General features: G+C 39.6%; 1 protein-coding gene across 6 annotated transcripts in view; it reads left to right on the forward strand.

Annotated features, from left to right (window-relative positions):
* EBF1 (EBF transcription factor 1) overlaps positions 1-14641 on the forward strand; it is a 267099-nt gene that overhangs the window by 171950 nt on the left and 80508 nt on the right. For 4 of the 6 annotated variants that reach the window (XM_077186463.1, XM_077186464.1, XM_054642739.2 and 1 more), the window contains exon 8: positions 6062-6203. In XM_077186463.1, coding sequence (XP_077042578.1) covers positions 6062-6203 — 142 coding nt within the window. The remainder of the gene's footprint in view (positions 1-6061; positions 6204-14641) is intronic. The other 2 variants (XM_077186465.1, XM_054642743.2) reach the window with 1 other exon arrangement.

Raw genomic sequence — 14641 nt, forward strand, 5'->3', positions numbered from 1 at the left:
TTGTTTTACAATAGCTGCTTTTGTTTCTTCCCTTTTCTTTTTTTAAAAACTTGGTCTTTTAGCAATAGACTTCTTAAAACAAAACAGCTGGGCTCCACAGAGTCCAAACTTCATTTATCATTTCTTAGGGTGAAAAGGACCAAGTGTACATGTAGTATCTCAATGCTGTGGTGCTCCTGGGTCTTTGAGGCAGTGTTGTGTAGGAACCAAATGAAATCTGTGCCCCTGTGTTTGCTGTCAGCTGCCTTTGAATTGTTGCCAGAGCCTTACAAGGTCTCCAGTGGTGATGTCAAAGTTCTGGTTAAAAACCATAAAGATAAGGTATTTCCAGATACTTTTAGATAGTACCATACTCATTTTATACACACAAAAATGGAGACATTCCCTTCCTTCATTCCCCTACTTGTGCTGGACTTTGAAGCTGCCAAGAGACATTTCCAACTTTTGGTCTGTCCTTCTTCAGTCCCCAAAAGTTGCTGGAAGTTCTTAGAACACAGATTATGGTTTTGATGGGAGACTCAGTGGAGGGTCAAGGACGTGAGTCCTGCACTATCTAAGGACCAGTCCTGTAGAAAGTTTCCTTTCTGACTAGATTTTTAGAAGTTTTTTTTTTCCCCCTGTAGCATGGAATTGTCTGATTATCATCTGATACAAGACATGTTAAGAAAGTACAGGGAGGAGGCAGAGTGTGTGTTGATTCAGGCTCACAATCAGAAATGAATTTAGGAGGTTTTATCCTGAACTTTGCTTGCAAATGTAGGAGTGTGATAAGTCTAACATAAAAGCTGTTGTGGGCCTGGAAGGAAATAAATTTCTCTGCATGTTTGAGATGTCCAGGCATGTGACAAGTGGAGTGGTGTGGAGTGCCAGCAGAGTGTGTGTGCTGGAGCAGTGCTGGCCTGGCTGTGTTTGTTGTGTCTCTATTAGCACAAGGAGACAGTCAGGGAGAAGTCAAGTACTGCACAGTACTTCATCTGTGCTTCACACTCCTGCTTGTCCTTGAGAAAATCATTTCATCTCCATGTTTCATCAGCCCAATTGCACAAAACATTTGGTGCTGTTGTGTATTATCACCTTTGCCCAACCTTGCCTTTTTATTCCAGAAATCCTCCAGAGCAGCTGCTCAATCTGGTTGTGAATTCTTCATCACAATAAGTTGTCATCCTTGGTGGGATGGGCTGTAGTGCCTCAGTTAGTGGTAATAATAATACTGCTACTAAGTAGATGGTGTCATGATTGAACTCTGCCTAGATTTGATTTTTCAAAACTAAAAACTCATTCATACAACCTAAACAGTTTTGTATGTTATTGTAATTAATGAAACCCAGGCGCCCTAGCTGTCTTGTTGTTCTTGTTTTAGCACAACTGCTTGTAAACTGACACATGTCAAGTTTTAATTTAGAGGAAACTTTTCAGGCTGTGTCACTGAACGAAACCCCAAACATTCACTTATTATGAAAACCTTGAAAGTCACTTAGAGATTGCCATGCTGTTTGATTCTGCTACCACAGCCTCTCCTGCAGCAGAGGCTGCTCGTTTGCCTCCATGGGATGCTGCCACTCATGTTTGAATTGAAGCCACTTGTGTCTTATTGCAAATTTGCATAAGAGACAGAGATGATGCTTCATGAATCCCAGATAATGGAATTTGGACATGCAAGGCTCCATCCCCAGAGAAGGGAAAGGCAAAAAAAAAAAAAAAAAAAAAAGAAAAAGAGACTGAAAAATAGCAGTGAGAGCTATGGCCCAATTCAACAAGGTAATTAAGTGCCTGGCCTGTCCTTGAGCACGTGAGCAAAATTACTGAATGTATTGTACTTATGTGCTCTTAGTTAGGCACCTTTTGAAGTGTCTTGTTAAATGGAGAGTGATTTTTAGTTACTAGAATAAAGAAGTCAACACATTGTAGGAAGAGGTCACCAAGTGGTGATGAAAATAAAGATGTGCTTGAGCCATTTATAGCTTTCAGAAGAGTGGCAAGCACTGGAGTTACATATTTAACACTTAGGACACACTTCAGACCTGGAAATCATCCTAGCTAGATTTTCTCTGCCTTTGCCACTGGGTATTGGGGATGTTGCAAAAATATCAGATCCTTCACCATACACTGGAGAAAATTGAAAGCACAAGGAAAATGCTATGTCTTAATCAGTGAGCAAAGCTTAATGGGCTGTGGTTAAAAATCAGGAGTTGTGCAATGCTTAATTTTGATATATTAGGTGAGGTACTATACCAAATAAACAGGCCGAGTGCTAAACATGGATAAATAGCTTGATCTCCAGGCTCCTGGTCTCTGAATATTTAAAGAAAAAAAAATCTAAGCTCCAAAGTATTCACAAACTGAACTATTTAATGGCAGGCAGAATAATCCACAGAGCTGGGATATGTTACTGCATTCAATAGTGCCAATTTCATTGAAGAAAGTTGTAAACCCATGTGTTTCTTTCATACCTCTGTCTCCCCTGGTGTTGATACAGGATTTAAATTCAAAATCTGTGAAGGGCTAAAGCTAAAGCTCAAAATCATTTTCCGTGTTTGCCTGTCTCAAATTAAAACTGTGTTTTGTTGACAAAATTTGGAAAGGTTTGAGATTTGGCAGACCTGGTTGTCCCTGTGCTTACATTAATGTGTCAGCACCTCATTAATCATTTATTAAACTGTAGTGTGCCTTTCCCTCTTGCTACAGTCTGTGTTTTAGGATGCCTTGGTGCCCATTCCACATGTACTCTGGCTGTCCCCTCCCCCTAATTTTATGATTTCTCCACAAATTAGTTTTAGCATGTGCTTTAACTTGAACATATCCCAGTCGTTTCAAAATCAAAATGAGGAGAGTGTAGTATTTTTTTAGATTAAAAAATATGAGTAGAACTTGTAAGTATGTAAGTGCTCTGCAGCAATCCAAGTAGGTGACTGTGGCACACAATATTTGAGGTGCATTTTTTCACTATTAATAATTAGAGGCATTAATATTTCTTTGGTGCAGTGCACATTCAGTGTTCCTCCATTAATGAGAATTTTCATTTAAAGAACTGAGCAGCAAGAGCCTGTTGCTTCTTACAGGTGTGCTATGAATAATCTTTTTTTTTTTTCCAAACAGACACATAAGAGGTTTTTTTTTCTGCATTTCCTGAGACTAGAAACAGTTTCACTGGGGGATTCCATTTATAGTTTCTGCTGCTAACGACACGAAAGAGCCACACCAATGTGGTCTCTTCATAGTAAATCAAACTGTTCAGGAGGGAGGTAGGAAGATATTGCTAAGTAATTCAAAATATGTTGCATCAACTGTTTTGAAAATCAGAGGAGGGGGAAATTAAATGTAGCTTTACTCACATAAAACCTCAACAGGATTGTTTCCTCAAGTTCTTACCTAGAAAGTTGCATGTATAGCAACAGCTACTTAGATACAGGATTTCCACAGCTTTGAGAACTACCTTACTGTTACTACTCTTGACTCATTATTTTTCTGGAATCCCTAAATTTCTAAAAATGCTTAAAGTTTTGGTTTCAGCGCAGGTTTGATCAGCTTCAGTGTGAAGTCTGTGTGTACCTATAGGGTTTTGGAATTGGGGAAAATATTTTATCTTGTAGCCATTGTTATTAATTGTAATTTTGTTAATTTTCATACGCACCTAATCAGACCCCTAGAAGAAGATAAGGAGCTGGCATAAATCATGGAGCTATGACAGGCAGTGCCAAGGGTTTGGTTCAAAATCCCTCTTGCAAAGAATTTACAATGGTTGCAAGTGCACAAATAAGATTTTGAACCCCGAGCCACTTACTATAAGATCATATTTTATTGAAAATATCATAAACTTTATTCTACCCCTCAGGAATTCAATGGATAAATTACTTTTGAAATCCCTTTTGGAATTTTATATATAGGGCTTTGGTTTTTTTCTCTCCTTAGTTTGATTTCAGAAAAATGTATCTGTAGTATTTGGTGCTTTCTTTTTCCCAAATTTCCATCTGTAGGAGCTCTTGAATCATTTATTCTGTATTTTAATATCTTTCACTTAAAACATGCACAAAAGTCTATTGCTTGGAATGCCATTCTGAAGGATGGGGTTAGGATCTTTTAGATGTAAAATATTCTCTTTTGTATTCCTCTTTTTCCAGAGAAAGATTTCAGGATCTGCTCTGGGCAGTTTAGTGGCTTTGCTTACTTTTTGAGTATTTTAATTGGGGGCCAGAAATAGGTAGAAAATTTTTCCTTTCACTCTATTTTTTCTTTTTTTTTTTAGCTCCAGTTCAAGTGATGAAATTGAATAGTTGTAAGCGATCCTTTAAGTGTCCCCATTTGACCAACTTTGAGAGGCAGCAGCTTCCTGAGAGAGTTGAAGCAATGTTTGCCAATCCTTGTAAAGCATTTCACCTCTTCAGAGGCTAAAGCCTCTCAAAACCAAGAACAATTAAAGCGAGAGCCTTTCAGAGCGACTGGGGAATTCAGCAAAATAAATCAGAAATCCTCTGCCGTGGCTCTGGAGGCTTGCCTCATTATAAGAGCAGATCTATTAGCCCCCTTGCCATTGTCTTTCATTTCTCGAGTGAGGTGATTCTAATTAAATTAATCTGCATGTCAATCTATCGGTGATCAATCAAAAGGGCTGAGGTCCCCCTTTGCGGCACTGTGCTTGCGGCTGACAGGGGCTGATAATGGAGGAAGAAATAAACTGTCGAGCAAAGTTAATTAGTCAACATAATAGGTGGATTAAACAGGAGCTGCTGATTGCTGTTTCACATGTCGAAGCATGAGGTGGGAGCTGAAACTGCAATTAACAGACAATTATTATATTTGGTTGTAAGAGGTCGCATGAATAAACATATCTCTGTGGGTTTCAGTCTTTAATCCCTTTCCCTGTTTAATGTAAGGAGAAGTGTAGGTCATTTCTTCTTATTGTTTTAGTCAAAGTTCTCGAAGGCGGCGCGTGCTCCTGGCAAACCAGCAGCCAGCTGAAGGCCAAATCTTTGGCTGGGGTAAAACCCTGGGAATGCCATACTTTTGCTGGGAAGAGGCTGTGGGAGGGGTGGCTGAAGGAAAGCCAGGGAGGCTCAGACTGCTTGGTCTGAATGGGGTAGGAGGAGATGTGCTGTGATGAGCTCACAGCTCTGCAAGGGACTTGTTTCTCCATGACATTCCATGGCTCACGTGCCCTCTGCCTGGACAGAGATTTCCTTTGGGAGCCTCAGGGTTGAGCAGACCCTCTGGACACCTTGGAGTGGCTGGGTCTTCTACTCTGGACCCATCATTTACCCGTTTGCCTCTGCTGGGTTGGCTCCTCTCCTGCCCTGGGCGGCTCTGGGGAGCAGAAGTGTCTAATCCTTCCTCCAGTGCAGTCCTGCTGTGTCTCCCTCACCTCGCCTCAAATCAAATCCCAGGTGTTGACATTGAGATAAGTTGAGAAATACAAATAATTCTAACACTGGATGAATAGGGTTGTGTTCTCCAGATCAAGACCCCACTGTCAAGCGTGTGTGTGTGTACACAAACATGCCGATACATACTCCTTAAGATAGAGCTCCAGAGAAATTTGGGCAAATCCAACAACCTGCAGTGACTGCACTGAGGGGAGAGCAGCAGAGAAGGGTGGGGGTAAGGCAGACAACAACTCTTGTTACAACTTCACAAAATACACTTTTGTTTTCTTTTATTCTGAATCGATTCTCATTTACAATGTCAACATCTCTATCTACTTCAGCGTGGAAACTGAAGGATAATTTAGGGTGAAACACAGCTGCCCTTGTATATAGGGGAAAAAAATACTTAATAAAGATCCTCTTGTTAAAGTGATGGTTAACAGTGTGCTGTCTGCCACGCAGCTACAAACTCTGCAATTTGACTTAAAACTGCATCAAAAGCTTTCGATGCCAGAGACCCGCTCATCAATAGCGCCTCTTGTTAGATTTGTACAGCATAAGCACCAGTTATTATGTGAAATAGCTTTGCAATTTTCTACAGCTCCCAGCTGTTATTTATTTAACTGAGTTTATTACACTCCGCGCTTTATAAAAAACACACGGATTTATCCAAATTTTCCTCCATCTTGCTCTTGTGCTTGCAGGTCGTGGTGTCTACAACAGTCAATGTTGATGGCCATGTGCTGGCAGTGTCAGACAATATGTTTGTGCACAACAATTCCAAGCACGGGCGGAGAGCTCGAAGACTCGATCCCTCGGAAGGTACGCCTTCTTATCTGGAACATGGTAGGCAAATCATTTTCATTGGTTGGCATTGCTACTTTAAATGTGGATTTATTTGGTTTGTGTCTCTGGCTGCTGCTTTCAAAATTGTCCTGTAAGCATTTATTATATCTGGGGCCAGACATTTGAAAGGGACTGGCCTCCAGACCAAAGGAGGAATTTTTCAAGTAGGTCAGCTCTAAATGTAGTGAAATGACAAACAAGTAAGCAAACATGGGTGCAGAGGTTGTTCTGTGTGTCAGTGAAGTGGAGTGATTTTTTTTGCATGTTGGTTGCATTTATTCAGCACCCAAAATTGGAGTCTGATTTTTTTTCCAGACTGCCCTGATTTTTGACTGTGCATCTACAGGATGTTGCATATTTTCTGAAGTTCTCAGCACCCAAATTTTGGATTGCATTTCTTCTATCTATAGGGTGCTGAGCTCTCTAGGAGATTCTTCTGTTCCTTTGAATTGCCCTAAATGAAAGCAGAGCCCTTTTGGAAATCCATCTGCTTACTTAAGCCATGGATGAATGTTCTTTTCTGGCTCCAGCTGTGCCAGCTGAGGACGTTGCTTTTCCCACAGCTGTTTGTCTCCCCTCCCTGCTCCAGGCTATTCTTCACCATGGCATGCCAGCTAGGATGGTTGCTCCCTGGTCTCCTCCAGGCCAGTGAAGTTCATTTGAATTAAACCATTTAAATAATCACTCTTTGCCAATATGGCTTGTTGCTGAAATGATTGAAGGAGAAATGGTGCAAGGCAGTTTGGCTTTTCTGGAAGCACAGTAAGCTCCAGCAAGGGTGGGATGGGGGCACGTGGCTGGAAGCAGCCTGGGGACAGTAATCTCTTCTGTAAGGTCAGCTGGTCCTGGAAGGGAACATCTGCTGGTGACTGTAGGTGCTTAAAATGGGAGTTGTTGAGTGCAAATGTACTTTGAAAAATCTGGATTTGATTAATGTTTTGTTTTGCTCTTTGTCCTCAAAGTTGATGACTACTGCTGAAAAACAAAACAAAAACAGAGGGCATTTCACTCCCCTCTCCCTGTTCCAGCTTGGTAGAATAGCTCTTTGTTTTCAAAGCTGTTTGTAATCCTAAATTCAATAGGTGCTTGCTCCCTCTAAGAGATGTGTACCCTCAGCTGCCATTGAAGTAGCTGAGTGTAGAAGGCACCAGTCCTTTATGCTGGTTTGTTTCACAAATATTTGCCAAGGATCTGATGAATAATTAAATAGATTTTTCCAAAGAGTTTGAAGAAACCAGATAAAAATTTCTCTGGGAAAGCAAATGCCACTCAGAGAAATGTTAACTAGATATGTTAAAAGAAATTATTAATGCTGAGAAATGGGAAAATGTGTGGGTTTCTACTGCTCAGTGGATTCCTGTGGAAATACTTTTCTATTCTGTTTATGCTTTCAGGCATCAGTCCTGTAAGCACTTATGCATATATTTAAGATTATGCTCACATATGGTCCTGTTGGGATCAATGAGGCTTCTTGTGTCAGAGAAGCTGAGGGTATTGATAAGTGTTTGCAGAATCGGGTCTGTAGTTCACACTTACTAACCTAAAATTCTTAGCTCAGCAGCGTTTCTCATTATATAAACATAACTTACATCTGTATTTATTTAGCTCTAACTTTTTATGTAGGCTACGAGCCATTTTCAGCCATAATTCATGTTATAGAATTTTTTTTTTCATCCTGCCAACAACCTAATTTAATAAACAAACCACTGTCATAATTTTTACTGAAATTTATAAGGAATGTATGAACTCTGTCTTTATTAATTAGCAGAAGGCATTACAAAGGGAAACTTCTTTCTGTTCAACTTTGTAATCTTTCCATTAAGTCTAGTCTTAAAAAAAACACTCCTTTTTTTTTTTTTCTTATATTCCTACTAAAGTAGTTGCCATATTTTTTTTTCGTTTTTCCCCATTGCAGTCTTCTCAGTGCATGCTTTTGGTTGAGGCAGTACTTAATTTCTCTTACATAAATGCCCTTATTCTCATGCATGGTGGTATCTCATTTTACCACAGCTGTCGTTCCCACTCCTACAACCTGGGGGATTCTGTTGGCAAAAAGCAACAAAAAAAAGATAATTCTCTGCTTACGTAGCTGCACACACCTGAGTTACTGTGCTGATATTAAAAGTCAACATCTGCAAAATATCTCCATGTGTACATTTTGTGGGAAAGGTGATTTTTCTAATCTGCTTTCTCAGGCACCTCTCAAGCAACCTCATAAAGCAACTGCTAGTAAATTCTTACTTTTGAATAGCAACCTTCATACTACAAAATTGTTCTCTTCCCAAAGGCTTGGTGGAGCCTTTCTTTTTAACTCAAATCCTTCAGTCCAGCTCTCTAGGAATTCTCTGAACATGTGTCCAAGAAACAGGAAAAAAATTTCAAAAATCCATAACTGTTGTTCTGATATTACTAAGTATCTAAAACACTTAACTAAATAAATAAAAAGAAAGAAAAAGGTTTAATGCTATTGAATTTTGGACAAGACCCATTAGAACAGATGACAGTTTCCTCCACTGAAATAATTTTTTGCTTTCACTTTGAGTCAGAAGATGTATTATTTTTCTCCAGTTTTTGGAATTTTTATTTTGCATAGTATGAGAGGCTGTTTGTTTGCCTCTCCTCTCCCCAGCTTTTCTGCCTCCCTCGGGGAAGGACAGATTGACCTGAGCTGTATCCATGAGCAGGGAGATGGGAAGGGAATGTAGTCATGGTTTGTCTCTGGTTCATTGCTCTGCTGAGCAACTGCTCATCACAGGTTTGTAAAATCTGGGATCTGACTATAATATACCCTTGACCAAATGTATTCCTGTGGACTTTCCCAGACGTTTAACTTCGTAACACAAATTCCTGATGGCAATGGAGATGAATGCCTGACTGTGAGGGCTGGGGAAAGGGGAGACAGGATGTAGAAAGGTGTGCTGGTTGTTGAGTTTACTTAGACAATATCCAGCTTATTTTTCCTTACAATCTCGTGTTTGCTGCTCTGAAACACGGAGTTACAGTTTATGTGACACCTAAAAGACACTTTGGGGGCCAAAAACCTGGAAAGAAAGCTGCACCTCTCGAGCCACTCAGGAGCCTGGTGTCTCCACATTTGGGTTTTACCATCTCATTAGCAGGTAGTCTGGATTATTTTTGGGACATCCAACACATCTTTATTTATATCTTGCTTGTCAGACTTTTCAGTCAGTAAAATGAAGGGGTTTTTTTGTAGCTTCTTTCTCTGAATATAACCAGGACCCCAGATCCTAGTTTTGTGTCCACGTGCTGCCCCCTTGAAGCCAGTGGGTTAAGCAGCCAATCTTTCAAATAAATATATCTACCTATCTTTTAAAAGTAATATCCTGGCAGAGGCCAATTATTATTTCATCCATGTCTGTGTGGTATAAATAGGGTAAGCCACAGTAATCTGTGGTTTTCAATAATTATCACTTTTTCATTCACAAATAGTTGGATCCTCACTGGTTTTATATTTCTGGTAAACCAGAAAGCCGGTGTGGTTGACCTTTCCAAATTATATATATAGTAAGATGTATAGTCAAGAGCCAACAGGCCCCAACAGTAGGATATATTTCAGCTTGTAGTTCATCCCAGGGTGTCAATTTTAAAAGCAAAATCTTCCCAATGAAATTTAAGTGATGAACTTATGGAAGGGGAGAGTTCTGGCAGGCATTGCAGCAACTCTTTTCAAGTTTACCAGCAATAAATCCACTGCAAAGTTTCCAGTTGAAACTCTCATATCATTGCAAAGTAAAAATTCTTTTTTCTCCCCAAATCTTTTGAATGTCTTTGCAAGAATGTAAAGCCAATTGCAGCATCAGTTTCTCTATTATTTTTCCTCGCTGGCAGAATGCAATGCCCTCGAAAAATGATAGTCCCTGAGACCCTGTCAGTTTGCATGCTCTAACACTTTATTATCTAATGATCTAATATGCAACAAGGCAAAGAGGGGGTGCTTATCACCCTGACAGGATGCCTAAGAGAAGTGACTAAATTACTTTATGTACCATTAGCACTAGCTGCCAGGGTGAACTCACTGTGAGCATTTATGCAAATATTCCTGAATACATTCAAGTGGCCTTGTCAGGAAGACGACTGACAAGCAGCTTAAATGCTTGGGTTTTTAAAGGGACAGTTTTATTTCTTTTTTCTTTTCCTTCCTCCTCCATGGGAGAGCACTGAAGAATTAGGTGATGGTGAGGTTTGCTGATGATTTGGTTCTGAGTCAGCTCAACAGCAGCAGCAGATGAAAGATGCAGGATAGAAATAGACACAAATGATAAGATGTGATATCAGAGTTTGCAGGTGGAAGTGGAGATAACCACGATTTCCAAAGCAACGTCCTGCTGGCATTTTAATATGAAATATGCATAAATCTCTGTGTGTTTATATCTAAAATAAATCATTATGTAGCAAAACCAATAGTCCTGGTTGCCTTAAACTGGGAAGGATAGTGCAAGGCTGGGGTATTTGATCACTTCATTGTGGTACCTGAGACAGCCAAGCTTTTACAATGTTGTTTTAGCTCATGACAGCAATGAGTGACTCCAACCGTTTGTCTGCAGGTGCAAAACCTCCTACAAGAAATAAAAAGCAGTAGTGGCTGTGCCTCAGCTGCACATGACAGGCAGATCCTCTTGTCAGCAGTGGGGCATTTAAAGAGTCTTTCTTGCCAATCCTGCCCATTCTGGGCCATTTAAGAGCTCACAGTTACTGCACAATCGGAGGTTTTCCACTGAGTCCTCAGATTTGAAAGCAAAACTGATTGCTAGGCTGTGCCTTAGTGAATCAGGTATTTTCTGTTTGGATTATTAAAAAAAGGAAAAATTTCCCTCACCTTATAAATTATTTTGAGAGGATAATATTTAAAATAAAGCTTTGAGACTGACTGCCCTTAGGTCTCATTTCTAGTCTTCCTGTAACAGAATTGTTGAGGACAGACATTGAATACCATGAATTCAGTTGCACGTGGTGGATAATTCCTGAAAGATGCTCAGAAATCTGACTTAGTGACTTTCTTCTTGTGCCCTAAGTGGCTCTGGCACAACTCTAAGCACTAAATTTTGGGCATTGTGTAGAGTTGTGAAGAGGATGACCTGATCAGCTCCATTTTAACCATTTTATACCTCAATTCCTTGGTGGTGCCTATCTCTGTGCTAGTTGATGAAATTGTCACTCCAAGACAGAATACTAACTGAAGCAAAAATTTTAACAAGTTGAGACGGGTTAATCTTCAAAACTTGACACATTTTACCCTTAGTTGGTATAGGTTCATGTTGTTCATCAAAGTTAGGGACTATTGTATTAAAAAACTGGCCAGGTTTAAACAAAGAACCGTTAAAGTTTGACTTGCTTCATCCATGGGTGGAAGCACCTGTTATAGTTTAGTGCTGAGCTTAAGAATGTTTTTGTGATTATATGAAAAATATAAACACACAAGCTTTTTCTGCATCATATCATTCCATATAGAGAAATGCAGTGGGCTTGATTTATTATTTAGAAGGGAAATATTGAAAAAAAATATTAGGATTCTACCACTCTACTTGAGGGGATCTTGTATGTTATTCTGAGTTATGTCTGCTTTCTAATTTATTTTCTATGAGGGAAGAATACCTTGGGTTGTTGGACATCTCTATGCATACACAGGGGAAAAAAATGTGACTTTCAGAGCATTGCACAACATGGATAGTAATAACAGTAAGTGAGCCTTGATATACGGAAGGATTGCAAAACTTCAAGCTGGAAATAATTTTCTTTATTTTTGCCAAGTTGTCTTTTTCATATCGGTTCCTTCATAAATGCAGTGACTCATAAATTCAGGCAATTTTTAACATAATGGCTTGTTATGTGTTCTTGGAGTTTGACCTCACTGAGTGTATAATATTAACCTTTTCAATGCCCTGTGGACTTACTCTGTTCCACAAAATGAGGGAATGGTTGGGGCTGGAAGGGACTCTAGAGATCATCCAGTCCAACCCCCTGCTAAATCATGTTTGCCTGGAATAGGTTGCCCAGCATCCCATCCAGTCAGGTTTTGAATACCTCCAGGGAAGGAGACTCCACAACCTCTCTGGGCAGCCTGGTCCAGTGCTCTCTTACCCTCAAAACAAAATTTTTTCTCATAATCAGATAGAATTTTTAATTCAAGTGAGAACACCAGGGCTGGATTAGTTCAGAATGTGAACTTGGGTGGAATGGGAGCATCTGTCCCTCTGAAGAGACAAAACATGGCCAGAGAGTTAAGATGCTTTACTTGATAGAATTGGTAGATAAAGGCTCATGATGATCTTAACAAGATTTTAACTCTGGGAGGCAGTGAGGTAAGCTTCCAGTACTGTGGCAAAGTCTCTGTTGTAAATGTTGAGTAAGGGCATGTTTTTTTCCCAAAAAATATATGGCAGGTTAGGGGGAGGTTAAGGTTTGAGTAATTCCTCACGTGGTTGAGGATGAGGTTCTCTGATGGGTGCTATGCAGGATGTCAGGCTGGGTGATCAAAATGGTCTTTTCAGGAGTGAAATGTTGAATTTACATCAGATCAGCAAAGCATGGCAGAGCTAGGAATTGTGCAGCTCCAGTTTAGGCAACCAAAACTGAGTTAACTAAATTGAGCCCCACTGAATTTTGCTGATGTCTTTTTTTTTTAATCTTCACCAGAGCAGAGTTGCTGTTCGCAGGCCCAGATCCCTTGTTCCTCCTTGGATATTACTGAGAATTGCACAAGAACTGGGTGGGTGGGTAGGTGGAGCTGCCCTTCTCACAGCCAGTCACGCCAAACACAAAGCAGAAAATCTTTTGTTTCTATTTGTCTGGGTCATAAATCATCCATTATGGAGAGGTACTCAAAAGCTTGGAATATCTGGCTGCAGCAATTCCGATCTTTCAAAATTTATTTTTAGTCTGTGGCTAAATGAAAACAAGATTTAAACAATGGATTCTTAATGGCTAGTTTAGGCAAGGAGATTCCAGAATTTTAGTTCTGCCATTAGAGTGTAGCTGTTGCATGAAGTTGGAGGTTTGAGTTTGTGGGGTTGTTTTGGTTTTTAAACATTATTGTATAACATATTTATGCTAACACTTCTGCAGGAGACTTAGGAGATACCATTTGAGATATTCTAGTCATTAATGAAAGGATTGCTGTTACATAATGTCCATGGAAATATCTTCTAAAAAGGCAAATTTGAATATTCCAATTGCCACAGTTAGAAAGGATTTTCCCTTGACAGTCATTTATCAGAGATTTAGGGTCACGTTCAATTGAGAGGGGAAAATTGGGAATGGGAAAAACCTCGATTTTACAAAGACAAGATGTGTCAGTTTCTACCCACGAGCAACTGTCCTTTATGTTTTTCAACTAACTAACTAACTAACTAACTAACTAACTAACTAACTAACTAACTAACTAACTAAATTAAATAAATAAATAAAATGCCCCCCAAACAGCCCTTCCCCACCAATATCTAAGGGATGTCAAGCTGTGATATGTTGTCACCCTCTATTGTTACGAGGTTGACATGAATTCATGGAAAAATAGCACCTGGATGAAGATAGAAAGCATTTTGCGAGTTTCCCTGAGGAGCTTTCAGAACTGTGCTCCCAAAATTGCAAAAAGAAGAAAACATGGGGAAAACTGCCATTGAATTTTGATACAGATTTGCACAAAAAAACCCTGTTTTCTTATAGCAAACCCATAAGGGAGGAAAGTTGATATGGAAATTCTCCAACCACCATAAGTGTTGACTCTTATTTGGAGAGCTTGACCAACCCTTTGCTGAAGGTTTGAGATTTCTCTCCAGACCTCAGAGGAACTGGAATACAGTCATGCAAGTAGAGAAAGCTTAACTCCCCTGTTTGGCAGAAACTTCACAGGTACCAGAACAGGAGAACATTCAGCAGCACTCAAATAAGAAATGAATATTCATAGATGATGAGTATTCATTACATTTTAATTTGCTTTGCTGGCCACTATGTCACAAAAATAATGGCATCATATGGGAGAAGAATACTTTAGAATTGGAGAAATGTTTGAGAAACACTCCACTGTGGCAGTGAAGTTTTTGCCAGGCGTTGTTTTTCCAACCTTCCAAAATGGGCACACCAGGAAGAGACAAAACATCATGTTATTGTGGTATGATTGGTATTATTTCTGAACAAATTCCTCTAATTTATCTTTTTCATTATAAGAAATGATTTATTGGTGTTATGGTGGGAAAAGATACTTTTTTGACTCAGTTCCCCTGCTGTTTTGAGCAAATTTTGAAGGAAAATAATTTTGTGAATTGTGGTTGGGATGTTGAAGGCCAAGAATTAGTGATTTTTTTGAGAATTCATCTGGATGTTATAAAATGTCATGATTTTCAAAGAAAATGGTGTTCACAGCAGTTTGCAGGTATCTGGACACTTCCAAATGTTTCATGTTGAGCACCCCAATATTTAAATAC

This window comes from Agelaius phoeniceus, chromosome 15 (genome assembly GCF_051311805.1).
Source record: "Agelaius phoeniceus isolate bAgePho1 chromosome 15, bAgePho1.hap1, whole genome shotgun sequence".
In the NCBI taxonomy this organism is placed as follows: Eukaryota; Metazoa; Chordata; class Aves; order Passeriformes; family Icteridae; genus Agelaius; species Agelaius phoeniceus.